Source organism: Aristolochia californica, unplaced genomic scaffold, assembly GCF_029961685.1.
Source record: "Aristolochia californica isolate CCGP_79_NKW_82.1479 unplaced genomic scaffold, dmAriCali1.0.hap1 SCAF_9, whole genome shotgun sequence".
Lineage (NCBI taxonomy): Eukaryota > Viridiplantae > Streptophyta > Magnoliopsida > Piperales > Aristolochiaceae > Aristolochia > Aristolochia californica.
Window position 1 is genome coordinate 35,212,826 of NW_027182290.1, and position 20,358 is coordinate 35,233,183.

General features: G+C 37.4%; 3 protein-coding genes across 7 annotated transcripts; 1 reads left to right on the forward strand and 2 right to left on the reverse strand.

Moving 5' to 3' along the window:
* Nucleotides 1-601: 601 nt before the first annotated feature.
* LOC137941987 (sm-like protein LSM5) lies at nt 602-3,327 on the reverse strand. 2 transcript variants are annotated; one of them, XM_068787642.1, is made up of 5 exons: nt 3,167-3,327; nt 2,631-2,750; nt 2,416-2,539; nt 1,225-1,297; nt 602-854 (listed from the first exon to the last, which is right to left on the reverse strand). In XM_068787642.1, exons 2-5 carry the CDS (start codon nt 2,662-2,664, stop codon nt 822-824), a joined length of 264 nt encoding a protein of 87 aa, XP_068643743.1. In that variant the 5' UTR covers nt 2,665-2,750; nt 3,167-3,327; the 3' UTR covers nt 602-821. The 2 variants fall into 2 exon arrangements, with proteins under 2 accessions (XP_068643743.1, XP_068643742.1); XM_068787641.1 differs by having other exon boundaries at nt 2,631-2,757.
* A 188-nt stretch (nt 3,328-3,515) lies between these two features.
* On the forward strand, nt 3,516-10,928 carry LOC137941394 (translation initiation factor eIF2B subunit delta-like). 3 transcript variants are annotated; one of them, XM_068786780.1, is made up of 8 exons: nt 3,516-3,948; nt 4,026-4,599; nt 5,067-5,207; nt 8,433-8,788; nt 9,380-10,124; nt 10,206-10,302; nt 10,401-10,455; nt 10,553-10,928. In XM_068786780.1, the coding sequence occupies exons 2-8, from the start codon at nt 4,062-4,064 to the stop codon at nt 10,613-10,615; spliced, it is 1,995 nt and encodes a 664-aa protein (XP_068642881.1). In that variant the 5' UTR covers nt 3,516-3,948; nt 4,026-4,061; the 3' UTR covers nt 10,616-10,928. The 3 variants fall into 3 exon arrangements, with proteins under 3 accessions (XP_068642881.1, XP_068642882.1, XP_068642880.1); XM_068786781.1 differs by having other exon boundaries at nt 3,516-3,810; nt 3,899-4,599; XM_068786779.1 differs by having other exon boundaries at nt 3,516-4,599.
* Nucleotides 10,929-11,456: 528 nt separating this feature from the next.
* Nucleotides 11,457-19,333, reverse strand: LOC137941264 (cyclin-H1-1). 2 transcript variants are annotated; one of them, XM_068786595.1, is made up of 15 exons: nt 18,951-19,333; nt 18,357-18,421; nt 17,205-17,255; nt 16,218-16,296; nt 15,989-16,110; nt 15,817-15,890; nt 14,805-14,925; nt 13,978-14,046; nt 13,750-13,791; nt 13,227-13,304; nt 12,987-13,045; nt 12,803-12,887; nt 12,113-12,201; nt 11,876-11,947; nt 11,457-11,771 (listed from the first exon to the last, which is right to left on the reverse strand). In XM_068786595.1, the coding sequence occupies exons 2-15, from the start codon at nt 18,414-18,416 to the stop codon at nt 11,768-11,770; spliced, it is 1,005 nt and encodes a 334-aa protein (XP_068642696.1). In that variant the 5' UTR covers nt 18,417-18,421; nt 18,951-19,333; the 3' UTR covers nt 11,457-11,767. The 2 variants fall into 2 exon arrangements, with proteins under 2 accessions (XP_068642696.1, XP_068642695.1); XM_068786594.1 differs by having other exon boundaries at nt 11,876-11,950; nt 18,951-19,331.
* Nucleotides 19,334-20,358: the final 1,025 nt, after the last annotated feature.

Below are 20,358 nucleotides of genomic sequence, written 5' to 3' on the forward strand. Positions count from 1 at the left end.
ATTTGAGTATTAGGGTTTAAATTTTAAATAAATATCTATTTATCTTTTTCTTCGCTTATCTTCTGATAATAGTGATGATGATGACCGCAGTAGAACATGTGCTTCCATAAAATCATTTAAAGTACGTATATAGAAAAGAATGTGACTGCTACCCATAGCTTAGCCACTTTCCCTGGTGAAAGTTAGTTCACAGGAACCCAACGACCCAGATATTGAAGAACTGGACGTGGCATGCTAACAAGAGATGGCTGGTTCCCAGCTACCCCCTTCGTTAAATCGGTATTCCTCGATCATCGGGGTTAAGGTTTTTGTAGTCTTTGTCAAAGACTAGTCTATGCGGGATGATGATCACACGTATGTACTCGACTAGCTTTTCCATTAAGGTGCTGGGCTGCTGGCGAATGTTTAAATCAACCACAGTTACATTTGACGCTGTTCTTTAAAATCTGCCTCTTCGAGTAGGAGGAAAGCCATGCCCAGATGTTTCCTGATCGTTCATTACTGATAGATCTTTTTATTCAAAAAATAAAAACATCTAGTGGAAGTTATCCTTGTCATCACTGCGAGGAGCAAAATGTTAGCATCCAAAACGACTGTAGTTTTCAGTTCATGACAAAATGAAGATAGATTTTTCCTTTTGAATTGCGTTATTGTTACGTAACAACTAACAAGCTCTGAAGATACTTCAAACTAAAAAAGGCATAACCTGCTACCAAGAAATACCAAAGGAAATATGCTTCTGCATGGGTTTTGTCTGCATGATAGAACAGGTTGATCATACAAAATAACAAGATAATGGACGTTGGAAAGGGATGCAACTTTCATTCAGGATCAGGAGAACCACCAGGCACTAGCTGCAAGTAGGCAGAAAATAAAATGTTAGCAGGACAGAATACTAATATTCTTTTAATATACTTGGACTTCTATAAAGCTTGCACTCTAGGTTATGTTCACTTCACAGCATGTCAGATGTTTAAGGGAGCAATACACAGACAGGCGACAGAGTGATTAGTAGTTGGATAAATAGCAATCCTTGGTAAGAAAATAATGGACATGAGACTACTACGGGTTCAGTGACATGAAGAAGTATCGTAAGATCTCAGTATAAACATGACAAAAAGTAATAGAAAATGGATGAGAATACAGCACATGTTAATCCGAGAACCCAAGCAGATCGCTTAACTACTTTAAAACAAAACATGAGAAGATAACCCAGTTGCTTACAATAGCAATGTTGTTTCCATTCAGTAAAATCTGGTCAAGCTTGGTAACACGTCGCCCTTCAGCAGTGATTTCACTGAAATAGGAAAAAACATATATGTTTAAACATTGCACACTATACTTTATCGGTTAGCAACAATAGCAAGAGAGACAGTAGTGGAAGATGCACAAATGGGTTTATATGGAAAAGTATGTAGATCAATTTTAATGTCCAATTGTAGTTTTTTTTTTTTTTTGTATTTTTTCTGGCATTGGTGGATTAAATAAAAACTTAGACATACAATTTCAGCGTCTGGAGCAAAGCCCCTAAATATTAATGCACCGTTTTTCAAAAAACAAAAAAAACTCTAAAACATTAATGCAACATTTTTATAAAAAAAAAAGCCCCTAAACATTTGATCCGTATGCTTAAAGCCTGAATTTGACCTTAATGTTTGTGATGCAGTTGATAATGGTGTGCTGTAATGCTCCACTCTATATATAAGGTTTACGTACTTGCATTTGAACTGGTAAGTACTATATGGCAAAAATTAATAGACTTGGAGAAATTCTGCCTCATAAATTTCAACAACAGAACAGGTTTCCGTGGAATTTTTCAGTTAGTAGAACCCAAACAATGTCTTAGAAGACAAAAAGGACCAGAGACACAAGGAACATCAGAAGTAATGCACTAAAATATAGCCAAGAATCTGTATTCAACCTTACTGGTCCATGCAACAGCTCAAAACTTTACTCAAATAGTCAAAATTATGGCTTCCTCTCGCTAGTTATTCTTACTTTTAAAAAAATTTAGTAGGAAAGATCTTTTTTTTTTTTTTTTTTTTTTATTAAAGGATTGTGACCTCCTATGTGCAATTTGTTATAATTTTAGAACCCAAGCAAGTCCCAACCAATTTCCCCCTCCTTCCTTAGGAAGGTAAGCCAGGGCACATACCTCAAAGCTCAAGGTTTGGGACAAGATACAATTAACCGAGAGGACTGAGGGGCTCTTCAGACTTTTTTTTCCTCCAACTTAAATGCTCTTTCTCCCAAAAGTTTCTACACCATTTAATAAGCAAAACAACCCTTCAAGGAGAACAGCAAGAAAGTACAAATTGGAATGGAATAACGAACAAAAAGAAGACAAAAACACTTCCAGAACCATAATCATGCTCAGTTTTATTCGAACTAGACCGAGAGGAAAGAGAGCATTACTATTCAGTGACATCTTCAAGAACCATATTGACATAAACATCAAAACCTCTGAGCGTCCCGACGAGCTCTTTGTCTCCCTTCATTATAACCCATATTTTCGATCCAATGCATCGATCTATCAGCTCTGTAGGCGAGGAAAAGAAAAAATTTAAGACAGATAGAGAGGAAACATATAACAGTAAGCGAAAAATAAAAGACAGAACAAGAAAGAGAACCTGATGGCAGGAGTTGCGATGGGTTGTGAGACATTTTCTCTTTCGCTCACTAGGTTGATCCTTAAGTAATCCGCTAGGGATAGGGTTTCTCCTTTTCTGCTTACACTTTACAGTTTCTACCTGCACACTTCAAGTGCAAAGTGGTGATTGATGAAGGGCAATGCAGAAAACAACAATCCTTTCTCACACAAAACGAAATCAAGTTTCTACTCAAAGAGTAAGTAAACCTAACACAAAATAGAAGTACCCAAAGCAGATGCCTCTTTGAGACCGAAAAAAACACACGCACACACACAGAGAACGGACACTTACGCTTGTAAAGACGCAGAGATGTCGCATAAGAAATTCTAAAATCAAACATAATATTAAGCAAAAATTTAGATATACAAGAATCATCGGATTTCGGAAGAAGCCGTGAGGGGGTTAATAGAAAATGGAAATAGTTCAAAGGAGTAGAGGATTTGAGAGAAAACCCATCACAAACAACTAACAACAACAACAAAATGTGACAATGGAAAATAAAAATAAAGCTCTACCGGTTAGAGTCGTTCCCCTCCGACGTTTGGTCGCCCGCGAGAGAGCTGAGTACCTACTTTGTAAGCAAAAGCGCAAGCCTAGGAAAACACAGAGAGCTGGCCTGCAGGGAAGCGAGCGTAAGGCGGATTTGAGTCGGGCATTCAAAATAAGCCGGACAGTGGACTCGGCCCGTATCCGGCTGCATTCATACTCCCACAGGAGGTAGTAGGGTGAACACGATCCAAAGGGTAGGCCCACCTGTGAAAAAACCGCAATGGCCTATCCGGCCCGTATCGGGCTGCATTCATACTCCAACAGGAGTTAGTAGGGTGAACACGATCCAATCAGGGAGGGAGAGAGAAAGAGAAAGAGAAAGAGAAAGAGAGAGAGAGAGAGAGAGAGAGAGAAGCAACCCTTGCCCCTGCTTGATGCCATGCCTTGATCTGGATCGTTTGCATAGTAGCCGTTGCTTTACGTGAGGCCCACGGACTAGGTTATCAAAAGTGGCCTTACTTTGCAGTGTTTTCTCGTTGCACTACCCAGGCTCTCGCAGGCCAATGGCGCCATCAATTTTCCAGTTTTCTTTCCGAATGAAAATTCAGACTCCATGATACATCTCCTTGTAAGCCGATTAAACGAGAACGAGGAAAAGGATTAACTTTGGGTAAAGATTCCCCTCTTCTCTTTTCTCTCATCAGCGACGATCAGTCTGTGTCTGCAACCTCTGAAAACCCTAACTTCTTCTTCTCCAGATTCCAACACGTTCATTGGCACTCAAAACATTTGCCCTTTCAAGCTTCGGGTATCCGTGCAACTTCTCAAAACCCTAATTATTTCTTTGAGGTTTGAGCTTCTAATGGATAGCCTTCGTCGTTCTAGCGAAGATAGCTCGGGGCTCTGACGTTTTGTTCACTGATGGACGCTCGTCGACCTTCTCGTGCTGTGATCGACCCGAAGGTCCGCCAGGTTGGCTTCATCACGCCTAACGACCCACCAGAGCGTACACAATCTGTGGCTGCCATAGGATCATCTCCACCGCTACCCGACCATTCCCCGGCTGGAACTCTGTCACCCGTGATGATCCCTCCTCCTCGTCATGCTTCCGAGACTCTATCTTCCTCCCTCGGGTTACACACCGGCCATCCGATTCCAGTTCCTTCAGCTCGGAGGCCTATCTCCGACAATATGGCGCTAGGCAGCTATAATCCATCCGACCAAGTCCTTGGGACTTCGCCGATACTATCCTCTCCGTCAAGTAACGGTGTGGATGGGTCGTTTTCGGAGGATTTGGCATCGCCTGGGTGGGCGCGGGGCAATCCAGGGAAGGTGACAGCCTCTTCCTTTCCCAGTGCAGGTGTAGACATTGCTGCGGCAATGAAGGGAACTAATTTCCCACCAGTGGCGAGTAATTTGACGATAGTTTCGGTAGTAAATATGCCGCCAGGAGTTTCAGGTATGCGAGAGACTGTCAATTGTTCGTCATTTTCCTGTTGGATAATAAAGGTTTGCTTAAAAACTGAATGATAAGGTAAGGTATACTTTATTAGTTTGAAAGTCAATTAATTCTCAGGTTTTTACTCTTCTCTCCTAGCAAACTAAGATTCTTTATATCATGTGCCTTCTGGTTGACTTTTAGTTGTTGCTAGACGGTTAAAAGAAAAATATCAATCTAATTTCTGAGGCAGAGTTTACTGGGCGGACTAGTGCTCAAGTTTAGTCTCTCTTGAAGTGATTGATTATTTGGGTGGGTGGGCACTATCTAGTTAGTGACACTTCAAAGACCGTGAGTGGTGTTCTGGGACTTCCTATCACTAGTATATAATAGGACCATGAGAGTCTCCTCTTTGATGTAAATATTTTCCTAACTTTGCCTCATCTCTATTGATATAGTATGTTTCTTTTCGAACAAATTTCTTGCAGGAAAAAGTGTTGGAGCATTAGCTGAGATTCAGAGTGACCATGCTGCAGTGTCGAAGCCATTGAAGGAGAGGACTTCAAAAGCTGAAAGGCGTGCTCTTCAAGAGACTCAAAGGGCTCAGAAGGCTGCTGCAAAAGAGTCAGGTAAATGTTAATAACTTTTTTGTTTGTCTTGACAAAACCTGAATGTATAACATCCTTTTTAAGTTTTATATATTACATTATCAATCGTCCCGTGGTTTTACATGTCCTCTTGGATTAAGTGTGTGGCAGTAAGTCCATATGCATATGTTATGTGGACCAAATAATTTAACTTTCCACCGATTAAAAAAGAAAAACTTTCTCAGTATTGCGTGAAGATGTCCCATATGTAAAGCTTTTCTTGGTTTGGATTTTATTCAGAATGCATGATTACAAAATTTACTGTATCAAGGTTTTTCTGTGTTAGGGTTGCTCTTTTGAAGATTAGCCAATTGTAGATTGTTCTGATATTCTTTGGTAGTGCTTGAGTAATGACACTTATTGTCTCATGAACTGCTACTGTACCGACCAAAGTGTTATGTTGTGCAAATGCAGGGAGGATCCAACTAAACAATTCCTTATATAGAAAATTTGAGAAAAATGAAGTTCTTGTAATTTTGTTGATTTATGAAGGCATTCATGGGTGTTCATTTTTCTTGAGTTGTACTACTATGATGTGACATCCAGATGAGTAGCATGGTGGAATATGGTGTTGAGATGGATGTGTGGCCAAACTAGGACAGAGAGCTGGGGCAAATGATATAAGGAATTCTTGGGAGTAGTACCAATATATAAGCAAATGAGAGAGAGTCACTTAGGATGATTGAAAATCCGCACCTAATAGTGCATTAAGGAGGTTTTATTTATGTCATCTGCAACTAAAATAAAGGCTGGCATGGACGTTGATAGAATTGGAAAGGAATGACTGAAAGAAAGACAACATGTAAATGGCTTTCAAAAAAAAAAAAGGACAACCTGTAAATGTCTTTGATAAATAATAGAGGAAAGTGGAGGAGGAGGGGATTCTTGTAGCTGAACTTTTAATAGTTGTGGTATGGACCTGAAAACGTTGGAAAGTAGTATGAGGGTATATTTGGCACACTATGTGTATGCAACCTAAACCAACTGCTCATGTCTGCTGTATTTTTAAGTTTTTTTAGATTTTTATCTTGCTGGGTATTTTATAATAGAGAAGTTACTTGTTTTCAGAGAATTTAGCTGAAAATTTTGTCTTGCTCTTGTTTAATTGATGAGTTTTATGTAATGCTTCTATCCTGTCTTCTTCTTAATCTTCATTTTATTTATTCTAAACCTAATTTTCTTATTATTGAAGTTTAACCTGATGATACTTCAGCATAATTATCTGAAATTTTTTATGAGAGATAAAGAATATGCATATGGTTGGTTTTGATCCTTGATGATCGAAACTTGGGCTCTAAGGCCTATATAGAACTGTTTAAATGGTCTAATACGTTTTAGTAACATTTCAAAATAAAATGACTGGGGACGCACATCGGGACGTTGCGGAGAAAGGAAATTGACGAAATAGAAGAAGGAGAAGAAGAAAGGAAGGAAGATTGAGGAAGAATAAGGCAGTGGGAGCAGAAAATTTCAATTCATTCAGTGATGTTCACTCATCTGATTACAACCCTTTAAATAAGAAATGAAACAGAAGTTCAAAATTCAAATAAAAGAGATAAATCCTATCAGATGAATCTCATAAAATTAGGGAAAAAAAGGATATAACCCCTATTTGATAAATCAGGACAAAATAAAAACGAAAATAAGATAAATTACAAATTTATAGGGTGGTGGGTCCCGGTGGGACCCGGCATCTCTAAGTGTAGACTCGTGTGATTGGTGGAACCTGGTGTCCCCACCATAAAATTATTTAAATATTAAAAAAAAAGTCGTTGCTGAATTTCACAGTTATTAATATTGATCTGATTATTGTGTTTTTTAGATTAGCCCTCAGATAAGTTATTTTACAAATGCCATGAACTGTGGTAATTATTTTATAAATACAGTCGTAGAATGTTGTATTCCTGCCATTTTGGTCTCCATGTGTTTATTTTAGTCTGGGACACATTTTATTGCTGTTGTTTCATGAGCATGGCTAGAGTGAACCCTAATATACATATCAGTTGTTTCAAAGAAGTGCCTTAGATGTCCCCTTTGCCTGGGTGTTGCTCAGCAGTGTTCTTTTTTCTCATTTTATGTATCCTTTACCCTTGTATTGGCAACACTGGCAATTGTCTCATGCGGCACTGCTGCACCAATCCTCAGTGTGTTGAACATTATTTTCAATTGGATATTTGTACATTTCTTGTTCGACATGTTAAGGCTGTCAAAGTTTTTTCTAAGCCCTAGCCCTTGTGAATGGGCCTTTATAGCTTGATTCTGCTCTCCCCACCTCCCCTTCCTCCCCCTCTTCCTTTTTCTTTACTTCATTTGTTTCTTTTTCATAATACTGTAATCACTCACTTTTGCACTAACTACAAATGTTTTCCTTGTTGTTCATGTGGTAATGGTACATTCATCCCAACTATATTTGTCATTCGTTTCATCAGTGTACCATATATCATTCTCTGTCTAATATTTACATTCACCAAGCTCATTACCTAGCATTGCATTAGGCTTTGCTGGACTATTTATTTAGTAGCGCTTGATTTTTTGTTTCTTCTTTTGATTAATTCTGCACTTCTCTCTGTTGTAACTTTTGCTTCCATGTGGAGCTTGGCATTGACTTTGCAAGCTCCTCTTAAGAACACATGCACTGATTCTATCTATGATAGATTATGTCAAACTTATGTGTAGAGGATGAGTATCATAATATTTTTCCTCATTTCTTGATGAATGACCAACTATTTAGGTCATCCATGTTAGTAAACGTTTGTCTGAGTGGTTAAAAATCTCGAGAAGGCTTATTTCATTACCTTTTTCCACTTATAGTTTTTTTAAATCTCGAAAATTGTTCACATGATGGCTCTAAGTTACCTCTCTCCATAATGCATGGAACTATTGCAACATATCATTTAACTCGGCAACTTAATCTGTGTTGCACAAAGATAATTTCTAACTTTCTATTCTTATTGTCAAAGAAACTTAAGTAATAACTGAATAAACAGGTTAATTTATGGAGATGCTGGTCTCTGGCTGGTCTTGCTAGCTTCTTTATGGTCCTCTTCTCTTTTGTTGGTCTTGTCCTTTCTGGTAGAAGGAAATGAAGAGAAAACAATTAATAAATAAGCTAAAAAATAAAGAAATAAAAATGGATTTATCTCACTCTTAGGGTATTGGTGAAATATAAATAATCTCTGATCTCTAGGGCACTCTTGCTACATGTAGGTGAGAGTACCAAGGGTGCCTCTGCCACTGGAAACAAGCAACAAAAAGCTGGAAAACCTCCACCACAAAAGAAAGAGGGTGCTGCAGGTTCATCTTCTGTTGTTGCATCTGAGAAGAAAGTGGCTGATCGACCTCCAGAAAAGGACAGGAAAAAGGATGTTCCGCCCCCACGAATGCAGTTCGATGATATGCAACGAGTTGAGAAATCAAAAAGACGTGCAGTGGTTAAGCAAACTGAAGCTAGAAACAGGGTCGAATTGTTTAGACACTTACCTCAGTATGTGCATGGGACCCAGCTTCCTGAATTGGAATCTAAGTTTTTCCAACTTGATCAAATGCATCCTGCTGTTTATAAGGTATCTTTTTTGTTCTCCTATTTACTTTATGAGACACCTTTTTGGTTGTCCTGGTTTTACTTCCCTAATTGTGTTTGAAGTGGAAGTCTATGGCATCCTTATAAGTTGTCGTTTGTAATTTTTGAGCCTGGATGCACATTGACAAATTTTATATCTCAATAATATATAACTGCTGTGTGCTTAAATTCTTACTGTTGGCTGATGAAATGACTTTTGAAATTTTTGGGGAATGTAAAGGATCCCTTGTTTCCCGTGTCTTATTCTGTTTGGACAGATCACTATGGAAATATTGAGAAGATCCTTTTATTGATTTCTACTGCTCTAATCAGCTGGCTTGTCTTGATGTGGTTAGTTTATTCAGACTATGGAATTTAGTGATTAGAAAAATGGTCCCGCTTTTCTCAAGTAATTTATCAGCTACCTATTTTTAACTTTGTTATAACAATTTCAGGCTTGATGTGGGTAGCTTTTTCAGAAATTATGGAATTTTATAAGTGATCAGATTCAGTTGATGAAAACGGCCCCTGTTTTCTGAAGTAATTAACAGATGTTACCAGCTGGCTATGTGTAAGTTTGTTACAATGATTTCAGGTTGGACTACAGTACCTTGCAGGGGAAATTTCTGGTGGTAATTCACGTTGTATTGCAATGTTTCATGCATTTCGGGACGCCATTAAAGACTATTCGACTCCACCAGAGAAAGCTCTTATTCGAGATTTGACTGCTAAAATTGGCAGTTATGTTTCGTTTTTGATAGAGTGTCGGCCTCTCTCAATCAGCATGGGAAATGCAATTAGATTTTTGAAGAACAGAATTGCCAAGTTACCTCTGACACTTACCGAGTCGGAGGTAAAGGTCATTCTTCAATCCGACATTGATCGTTTTATAAATGAGAAGATCATACTTGCGGGTAAGGTTATTGTGAGGCATGCTGTTACTAAGATCCGTGATGGGGATGTACTCCTCACATACGGTTCTTCTTCTGTAGTTGAAATGATATTGGTTTATGCTCATGAACTTGGAAAACAGTTCAGAGTAGTGGTGGTTGATTCTCGTCCAAAACTGGAAGGGCAGTCTTTGCTTAGGAGATTGGTGGCCAAGGGTCTAAGTTGTACCTATACCCATATTAATGCTGTTTCGTATGTCATGCATGAAGTAACCAGGGTCTTTTTGGGAGCTTCCTCGGTGCTAGCAAATGGAACGGTTTATTCAAGAGTAGGGACTGCCTGTGTGGCTATGGTTGCTCATGAATTTTGTGTACCTGTTTTAATTTGTTGTGAAGCATACAAGTTTCATGAAAGGGTGCAGCTTGATTCCATCTGCTCTAATGAACTTGGTATGTTCCATTGGCACAGTACTTGTTTTTGGATGCTGTTTCTAGGAAATGTCTTTAACCTCCTTTGGCATTGTTTTGCAGGTGACCCAGATGCAATTTCGAAGGTTCATGGAAGGAAGGACTTGAACCATCTGAGTAATTGGGCTGAGCTTGAAAATTTGCAGCTTTTGAATCTTGTGTAAGTAGCCAGATTCATAGTTGGAAGCTCCACCAATTTGATTTTCTTCCATATTCTTCGAGGTTCCTTACATTTTCTTCTGATAATAATGTAAACAGTTACGATGCAACTCCATCCCATTATGTATCAATGATTGTGACAGATTATGGAATGGTATGTCCTTTAGAGATTAAAAAAATTTCACCATTGCTTATAATTTTATTTTTTTCCCGAGAGAGAATTGATCCGTTTCATTTTGCCTTTGCAACAGGTCCCGCCAACTAGTGTTCCAGTGATAGTGCGGGAATACCGACGAGAGCAGTTGTGGATATAAGCAAAACATAAAATGTAGTCCATTTTCTTACTCGGAATGCAGAAGTTTTGCAGTTGCCCTTTTACAAGATTCCAACGATCTGGCTGTTACATACGAGTTTCATCTTTTTTCTTTTTATGCTTCAGAAAATAATGTTTTCTTACTTTCTTCGAATTTGCTACTGGTGCAGATTTTGTTGTGCTGAATCTGTGAAGAGTGCGATTGGTTCGCCTCTCCGGGCAGTTTTGTGGGTTACTTTTGTACTGTTGTCGCTTGAGTTCTTCTGTTACCTTTCATTGGTATTTAGAGAAAATATGAAAAGTTTTTTTATTCATTCTGCTGGTCCCGTTGTCAATATTTCTTATAATTGTTAAATTAATTTAATTTTGATAAAAATAAAAAAAAATTAACTAGCATGTATTTGAATTTTGATACAACAAATTAAAATTAAAATTATTTAACATAAATCATAATTTTTTAATCAATTTAATTTAAAAAATGATAATATAAGATTGATTTGAGCAAAAACCCGAGATCAAGCAAGAAACTATAGATTCTAAATGATTGCAAATAGAGAAGGACCATGATGTTTAGCCGGAAACCATAAATTTCCAGAAGCTAATGAGAAGCCGATCTTCTAAAAGGTCGAGAGACCAAGACTTGGTCGTCAGTTCCTTGCATACTTCATTGCTGATAGAAGATAATTGTCCGGTCAAAACTGTTGCTTTTACACTGCCTAGTGTTTCCAAGCATGATTCATCCTAGAGGTAATAGTTGATCTCAATTCTTTTGCAAATTTCAAACTATCTTCTGCCTTCTCTTTTACCGGTGGAAAGTTCTTCGTTGAAGCAGATGGAACTAATAGCAGGCGAGGGCGAGAAGATAAATTTAATCCAGACACGCTGGAGACGAGAAGAAATCAAGGACGACAATCGTTTGTGAATTGGAAGCTATCAGCCATTCTCGACTAAGGTCAGTACAAATTATAAACGACCTCTGTGTCACTGAAGCCTCCGGATAAAAGTTACTTCGTTCTGATTTACATCAGTAGCATGTGCACCAATAATTCTATAACCTGTAAATCATGCAAGTCCATCGTCTCATAACTGATTCGTCACTCGGAGGTCATATCAGATTTCCTGGAGCTCCCTCAGTGTGAAACTCTCTCCACCTTTACCTGAAATATGTACCAAAAACACCGCGTCGGTAAAACAGCAAGTCATACAATATGATGAAAAGGCAGGAAGAGAAAGGAAGACAAAATTGAGTGGAAACACATACGATGCAACTGGAGCTCCATGGGCTTCACCGAGAGTTCTTTTGGACTTGTGCTTTCTCTTTTCCCTTTTTTTACTTCTAATACATAAGCATGAGTCCATGATATAAGAACCAACAAATAGAGAACGGATATTTCAGAAAAGGAAATAGGGAAAGGGAGGAGAAAAGGAAATGAGAAAAAGAAACTCTTAGGAGGAGGAAGAGCTACTGAATTGGAATGACAGTCTAAAGGCTGCTTACTCGTCTTGTGAGCTGGGATCCCAACATTTCTTCAGTTTCCGGTCAATATGTACCATATCCTTGGTTGAGGGAATCTTAAGCTTCCTCACCTGCATAAAAAGGTGCTCTAAGTGGGAGTAGGACCAACAAGACATTCTCGTCTCAAAAAGTAATTGAACTACTTGTTTTTCAAGTACTTCTAACAGAATTGTCGAAGTGTTTATATTTTATTTCTTAATCAAGTTGCTAGAATCTTCTTTCCTATTGACGATTCTGCTAAATATGACTATCAAATGAACAATACAAGAATCATGTTCATTAAATATTGTGATTGACTCAAGAAGGTAGAAATGATTAAGGATGAAGTGAAAAAAACAAGAACCTACACAAATTGATTAAACAAGATTGGGTATCAATGGAGAGTGTTTGAGAATTTTCTATTTACAAAGAAGCATCAGCTATCCTCTTAAAAGAGATTGCCATCTCAAAGAAATTAAGAGAAAAGAGGTCTTCACATTTTCAAGTTATCTGAAACTAAGATCACTTCTTGTAGCCCATTTCCACATTCCAACTGCAGAAGATTACTAGTAGTAGATGCACTCAACATATTCATTTTATTTGCCCACTGGAATAAATTCATTTGATCCCTATAACAAACTAGAAAATACTCATTCTGTAAATCACAAAAGTGCAACTAAACCAGGGCCTTACCAAAGAGTCAACTGCACCTAGAGATGCCTCTAACTCTGCTTTAGTGTGGGTTGTGCGCTGCTGTGAAAAAATGCTATCCAAATATCTGAAAATTCATAATAAGAGCAAAAGTAATCAAGCCCAATTAATTAAGGGACAGCAGTTTCAGTTCCATTAGAATAAGTTACAAAAAAATATATGTTACCTTCCAAAGTCCAGGACTCTGTGTACCTCATTCGACTTACGCAAAGCAGCCAAGGCCAACTGAAGAAAGTGAACAAAAATGTCAGGAAAAGATTCGCTTCAAAAACTCGAATACAAAGGGCTGATGTTGAGTACAAGCGAAATTTTTCTTCTTTTAAGAGGAGTGGAAGAGAAATCTGGAATTAAAAGAGAAACTGGAAACCAGGTTAAACAAATTCGTATTTTAATAATTAATTGATACCTGCCCTGGAGGAAAGAGAAGAGGCGCATCAGTCAGCATAGTTTTATCAACCTCCAATTTTGCAGTTTCTAGCAAATCCTAAACCATTGCAAATTCATAAACAAGCTTAAATATAGAACAAAGAAAATTGCTATAATAATCTAATGCTTACCTTAAAATGCATTGAACCAGTAGAATTGTGAGACAAGAACAAAAGCAAAAAGACAGCAAACATACATCATAACCCTTAAAAAGAAACAGTCAAGCTGCTGTTGTAAACACAGAGGTACACAAACAAAATAAACACCCTATCCCAAATACATAATTAGAATACACCTAAAAAGTTACTAATTTGAAAGATCTATTGTAAAGAAAGAGGAAAGCCAGTTAAGAAAACATGCTGCACTGAGTATAAGACAAAGAATTCAGCAGATTAGATAATCCCAACTACCAGAATCCTTATTCTTCAACAACCCAATTCAAGCATATTTACTACAAACTAGTTAACGTAACCTAATATAATAACAATACAAGTCAGAACTACCTTCAGTTTCTCTGGCTGACCATTATGTGTTTGACAGAACTCCTAGAGAACCAACAAAAATTATATCAGCAGTCTTCATAAAACATTGAACAGTGAAATTCATATCAAATTGCAAAGCATGGGAAAGTTGTATCAGCTTAAAGGTTCTTTTTTAAACGGTATGAGTATATATTCAGAAAGAAGAAAAAATTAAAATGCCCACACCCATAGCAAAGAGGAACCACTCACCTCCATATCATTACCAAACCCTTCGACCGAACGATATGGTGCATAAACAATAAGATCAAATCCCAGACTCTGCTAAGAGTAGCAATAAAAACTTTAAAGATGTAAGGAAAGAGGTGAATGATAGGCTGAAAGGTCCCGATGAGAATGTAAGGTGTTAAAATACAAGTCCAGGGGTCTTTTGGTCATTTATCATATTTTTCACATTACATTTTTCTCTTATAGTATGGCTATTAGATAGAGAATGTCTCATTTTATCTCTAGTTAAATTTTCATTCAATTTAGACATGTATTTTAGGAGATATGTTATTTTGAATATTAAGGGGTATTTTTGTCCTTTTTGTAAATTTTCACTTAAACCCTGATTATAAAGAAACTGGACAGGCCTTTCTGATTCAGATTACAAGGCAGCAAAGCTACTCCCCTTCCAGAACTCTCTTTCCTCTTCTATTTTCTCCCTAAATCACATATTTTTCATGGTATCAAAGTAGTAACGCAAGTCTTGGGCAGGTTTCTTTCGATTTTGTGGATCTTCTCTCCATTTTCAGCAATCTTCTTGAAGGTTTTTCCCAAATTTCTGGACTGGTAGGGTAAACATTCCAATTTTTCCCTTTTTCTGCCTATCTCAGTCTATTAGCTAATGATTACTACTTCTATTTGATTGATTGTTGGGATTTAGAATTGTTTGATGATCCCAATTTGAGAAAACTTCTCAAATCTGCCTGAGTCATTAACCTAATGCTTGTGTCATCATCATCCATAGCTTACATGAAAGGTCCCAATGAGAACGTACGGAACAAAACGGTAAAACACATGAACCATAGTCTTGCCTGAAGAACAATCATCTCATTATTGAGAATCACTTGATGATCCTGCTGAATTCCCTTGCCAAGCTCCTCAGCAGACACGTGATTTTCTTCCACCTTGCAGGATGCATATATGCAAGTTAGCCTGTTCATATAAAAAACTTTGCTTTAATTCTCCCAGAAAATGTGAACAATAAATGATAGATAATGCCTACACACATAATGACATATTAAGGTCGTTTGGAAAAGATAATACATGGCTATGAAGTTAAGAGCTATAAAGAAGAAACAAAATGCTGAAATATCTTCTTTTGGCAGGTTCTTTGTTGAAAAGCAAACAGTCGAGACCATCAAGTATTGAAGAAGATTTCTGCTATTAAAAAATCCCAAAATGCATAAGGTGTCCAAATTTCTTGTAGCAACCCAATGACTACAAGATACTAATGAATTCTTTCACTTTTATCTAATCGTACTGGAAACTAAACCTTTCTTCTTTGGTTAATCACACTTCCTACAGAATCACAAAATTATACACTCCCCTAAAATGTTGACAATTGCACCACCCCTGGTTTCAATTTGATTCCCTTGCCTCAATTTCACATAGAAAGGAAGAACTACCTTCTAAAAAGTCATTCATCTCCTTTATGGGCCGTGGGACTTTTTATCCTTAACGGGACCAATCTGACCATCCTACCTTAAAGTATTGAGCCAGTTAAAATAAGACCTATCTATTATAGCCCCACCTAAAACACCTGAGAAAATAAATAGCCATATTAGGAAGAGAGTTAATGACCATTTAAGAATGTTGTATGTAAACGAGATAGCAAGGGGGTGAGCAATCATGACATTTAAAACAGCAGTGTATTTACCAGTACACCAAGGGTATGTCATTTTGCAATTTTGAAGGAAAGTCTAATTAATAATTTTTATTTTGTATTTTTTAGGCAGTGAATGCAAATTCCTTCCCATCATTTATAACTCAGTTCATAAGTATTGTCACCAAACTTAAAAGGAAAAGCAATAAACCAGCTCATACATTATGTGTTTTGGATGGTGCTCCATTACCGACCACTGCAAATAAAACCTCTTAAAGTATATAATAGCTGTTCCCTGCAAATAAAATCATTCAGACTTAACAATAATTTAAGCAGCTGCTAAACATCCAGAAATATGTCTTCAACATTTAAATGTAGACATAAATTTTGGACCTGAATTTTATGTGGAAATCCAAATGCCCCACAGACTTCTTGGATTTTATGTTCATAAAATACGCGCAGAAGCTGCTCCTCTTCAATATTGAGTGGCTTTGGAAGAGAATGTTTCTCAGCAGCTGATTGAAATGACACACACTATGAAATATCACAGCATTTCACATATACTGGTAATGCGCTTAGACAATGAATCCTAGAAGTGGGATAACGCACAAAGAGTAATTACCATTATCTTTTGCATCAATTTGAGGCTCAGGGTATGACAAAGAGCCATCAACATCGACTTCTAAACGAGTCGCTCCATACTGCAAGAATATGAGGTAACAAAAATACTCAGTGATGCATTATTAATGCATAAGCAACATCAACTACAGTTACATTTGCACCATACAACACAAACTTAAAAATAAAAATACTTTATTTTGAATTATAAAATAATTTATCATTGCCCATTGACATTGATTTGTCATCAACAAGAAACTAGAACAAGAACAAGAACAAGATGTGACATAGTGTCTCCAACAAGTACTCCCATTTGGTCTCCAGTCATTTATGAATGACAGATGACTAATCCTTAGCCGTGATTAATTATCAAGCTTAAAATGTTGGCAAAAACGACCTGATTGAACCAAAGAGAAAAGCTATGGTACAACCCTTCTGCGCTTTGGGATCGAGAAATACCAGACAATAGCCCAAATGCTACTAAGTTATTAGACTTTTGTTAAAGGAGTTCCCCATAGGAGAAAGGCATCTTCTGACCTTTTAATGTAAATACAAGAGCATGAAAGAGATGCCCATGCACCATTTTTTAAACAATCAACCAAAATATAGTCCCAAAGAGAATTCAAGTGGCAATATGGGCGCTCCACACTTAATAAATCATATACACAACAAATTCCATAGGATTATTTAGAAAAAAGCAAGGGATGCAACATGTCAATTTCTTTCCATGAAAGATTCAACACCATCAGCAAGATCTTATCTTAGAAGATGTATCACGAATATATTTACATTCAGAATCATTTGAAAATTACACCAAATTTGCCACAAAGCAAAATAAGGTAGCAGCATGCACTGATGAGAATATTGGTAAATACATAAAACATATTTCAAATCATACATATTCTATGTACATCAAAATAGTTAGTTCCAAATTCTTCTTCTTTTTTTCAGTCACATGAATTATTAGAAAATGAGAAGGAAGTGGTGGTACCTGTTCCAAACTTTTGATAGCTCTTTGATTGGTTGCTTGAAATTTTTCCACCTATAATAAGTGAGAAACAAGTTTAAATTTATAACCATTACTAGTTCAACACATTATTTTTGAATAAAATAAAAAAATATAGAGTGATGGAAAATTTTAGTTGATTTTTTTTTTCCAAAGTGATGAGCATCATGCACCCAAGCATTTCTTTTCTTGGTGAAAAACAAGAATATGACAAAATGATATTCAACATCTGGATATTCTGGCACTAACGTAGCCAAAATGAGAAAATACCCACTTGAAATTTAATTTCAGAACAAATTTTAAGATTTTTCTCACATATGTATTGCATTTCCCTATTGTTTGCCAGCTTCAAGTGTCATTCCTCACACACCTTCTATGGTCTATCCAAACCAACCATTGCATAAGCCTGAGTTACCGAAAAACTTCCGCAAAGCAACTAACCATCATCTTACAGATGACCAATGTCACAATTCTCTCTTCTAAGATCCCCTACACGAATACCTTTGTCTCCCTAGTTAATTATGTACATAACTTTAAGACACAACTCAGCAAGCAGCTCTCCTTCTATCATGATGAAAGCTTTTAGCACGCAAGCCAACGTACACCACTAAGATCTTTCCTCAAACCCAAGGAAGCCTCACTCTCTTACTTCCCTAGCCAGTTGCAGATACAATTAGTTTCTTCAAAGAAAGAAAGAAAAAGTACAAGTAGTCTCATGAAGGCCTCCAGTTTGCGGAGTACTATTACCACAACAGTCTAGTGATCTCTGCCTCTCTGCCTTTACATCTTGCTTTAACAAGTACTGTCTCAACTCTCTACCATATGGTATTCCAGTTATTACCTAAACTCCCTCCATCCCAGTTCTTTTTGGTTTAATCATTCTAGACTCAATCTATTCTCTTCATAAGTGTGCTTCCATTGAAGAAAGCTCATCTGCCCTACCCTCTAATATCACTTTGGACGGACTAGCATAATACCCTGTAGCTTCCTTTCTTCAGTTTCACCATGGAGATTCCTGGACATTTAATTCGTTTTCAGTAAAATACATACAGACAAAAGAATTGCTGTCTTTGGTGCTTTCTCCGGTGGAATGAAAATTTTCATCCCTCAAGAAAAAAATGCAAGATTAAGTCTTACTAGTTCCTGCGGTGAGAAAATCCACTTGGCTCGATGTGTCGATGTCTGGAAATCTGCCATTGCAACTGGAGAGAAAAGATCAGTTTTCTTGAACCAAAATAAATAGGATCAGCGACAACTAGAACACTAGCAACTGCTTGCAGTTCACAGTGCAAGTTCGAGTTAAAAAGAAAAAAAACACTTTGATTTTCTCAAATAACCAGAAACTAATGGAAGGAAAACTCAGAGCACTGAAGCAGACTGGAACTGTTGACTTTTAATAGAAATCAAAATTAATATTATGTATAGAGCGCATAAGGGCCATCAGAAGAGGAAAAAGAACAAATTGGGAAGAGGGGGGCCGGGAAGCCGTCTCTCCAAGCTCCTGCTGGAAAACGGACAACGGGGAGGGGAGCCGGTAATGCCCTCGCCCCCACTTCCCTGCTGGACAGCATAAAACGGAAAAGGAGGAGGGGGAGGCCCGGGAGAGGGGCGGCCCCTCCCGCCTTCCCGTTCACTGCTCCCCTCCCGTCCTAGGAAGCTTTCGCCAGCGGATAGGTAAAAAAGACAAAAAAATAAAACGAGCTAAGATTAAAAGGAACACAGAGAAGTTACCTCGTAGAAGAAGAGGTTTTGATTTGCAGTTTGGAAGCCAAACTGGAGCTCTGCAGCAGCGAGCCAAAACGATGGCTGTGAGGAAGAAACGACGGACGCTGTGCACTTGCAACGTCACGAGTAATATCACATGTGGCAGCCTGGTGTCCCTTCCACCATGCTACGTCAGCAAAACTAACACCCTTTCGACTCAACTTTTCTCCCCTCTCACCGCAGTTTCCCGCTCGTAACGCTCTGTCCTGCCGCTTAAATTCTTCTTGGTTCCTGCGACAATATCACTCGCGACAGTGCTAAAACAAGCTCTTCATCTTCGACAAAAACAAAAGCAAATGAGGTTCTGGCAACGCCACGGGGGTGATCGACGGAGATTTGGATGAATGGGAGACACGAAGTTTCGGAGTGTCAGTTCAGACGGAACAAGAGAAGACAGTAGAATAAGTGAAGTGAAAGTACAAACCCAAAATGCAACAAAGAGGAAACCCATCAATTTTATGCATCATATTTATGTTAATTATCTTTTGTCTTACCAACAGCATAAAATGCTACAAATGATTAATGAAATTGACCATTGAAATCCAATATGGAGGATGATGTCGTAGTCTGGGAAATGATAAAGAGAAAATAAAATGAGAAAAAAGAGGGGATGCGTGGGGTGAAAACGGCTGATGGTTGAAGATGAGAGAATTTACAGGTTAGTAGAGAATTCGTAAAGTGGTAGAATAAAGATACGAGAACGACAAGCTGGATTCGGAAAAAAAATCACAGAATACAAAAAGAAGATCAAAGGATGAGAAAGTAAGAGAATAATATATAGAATTAGGGGTGGCACAATCTAAACGGACTCGCAACATGTTGGACTAGAAAAAAGTTTGGCTCAATTCAGTTTTTATTTGAGCTCAGCTGGAATTCAAACTTTAAATAAGGCTAATTAAGTATAATAATATGCCAAACTTAAGATTTTCCAAGTTTAGCCTGTTAACTCATGAGCCGATTCGTTGATATATATTTTTTTACGAAAATATCATTTACTCTAATTGTTCTTGTCAATTCCCTCTTTAGTTGGTTGATAGTTACTTTTATTTACCTTAAATATCAAAGACGATCGATAATTCAACCATTTTGGGTTTTTCAATATCTAATGTTATTGGATAAACACTATTGATGGAGGTATTTGTTCTTTTTTTTAGTTCTATTAAGCTAGTTATTATACGTTATATTACAAAGTCTTGGACTTTTCTACAATAACTTACAGTTCAATGGTACTAAATTCATCACTTCAATGGTACAAAGCTCATCACAATTCTCTTTATTTATTTTTGTAATTTTTTTATAATTTAAAATATAAGTTAAAGTTCGAACCGGCTCAAACTCGAGCTCAATTACAATATCAAGTTAATGCTAAGCCCGA

Bases quoted from the DNA above. Each gene is read 5' to 3' on its own strand.
- LOC137941987 (XM_068787642.1), bottom strand. From the start codon at position 2,664: ATGTCTCACAACCCATCGCAACTCCTGCCATCAG. The intron at 1,298-2,415 runs GTAATGCTCTCT...TTCCTATTTCAG, and splicing joins CTTGAAGATGTCACTGAATA to TGAAATCACTGCTGAAGGGC. The intron at 855-1,224 runs GTAAGCAACTGG...GCCTACTTGCAG, and splicing joins ATGGAAACAACATTGCTATT to CTAGTGCCTGGTGGTTCTCC.
- LOC137941394 (XM_068786779.1), top strand. From the start codon at position 4,062: ATGGACGCTCGTCGACCTTCTCGTGCTGTGATCGACCCGAAGGTCCGC. The intron at 4,600-5,066 runs GTATGCGAGAGA...AATTTCTTGCAG, and splicing joins TATGCCGCCAGGAGTTTCAG to GAAAAAGTGTTGGAGCATTA. The intron at 10,456-10,552 runs GTATGTCCTTTA...CCTTTGCAACAG, and splicing joins TTGTGACAGATTATGGAATG to GTCCCGCCAACTAGTGTTCC.
- LOC137941264 (XM_068786594.1), bottom strand. From the start codon at position 18,416: ATGGCAGATTTCCAGACATCGACACATCGAGCCAAGTGGATTTTCTCA. The intron at 12,202-12,802 runs GTAAGGCCCTGG...CTTTTTATGCAG, and splicing joins TAGGTGCAGTTGACTCTTTG to GTGAGGAAGCTTAAGATTCC. The intron at 11,951-12,112 runs GTAAGCAGCCTT...CTTATGTATTAG, and splicing joins GATCCCAGCTCACAAGACGA to AAGTAAAAAAAGGGAAAAGA.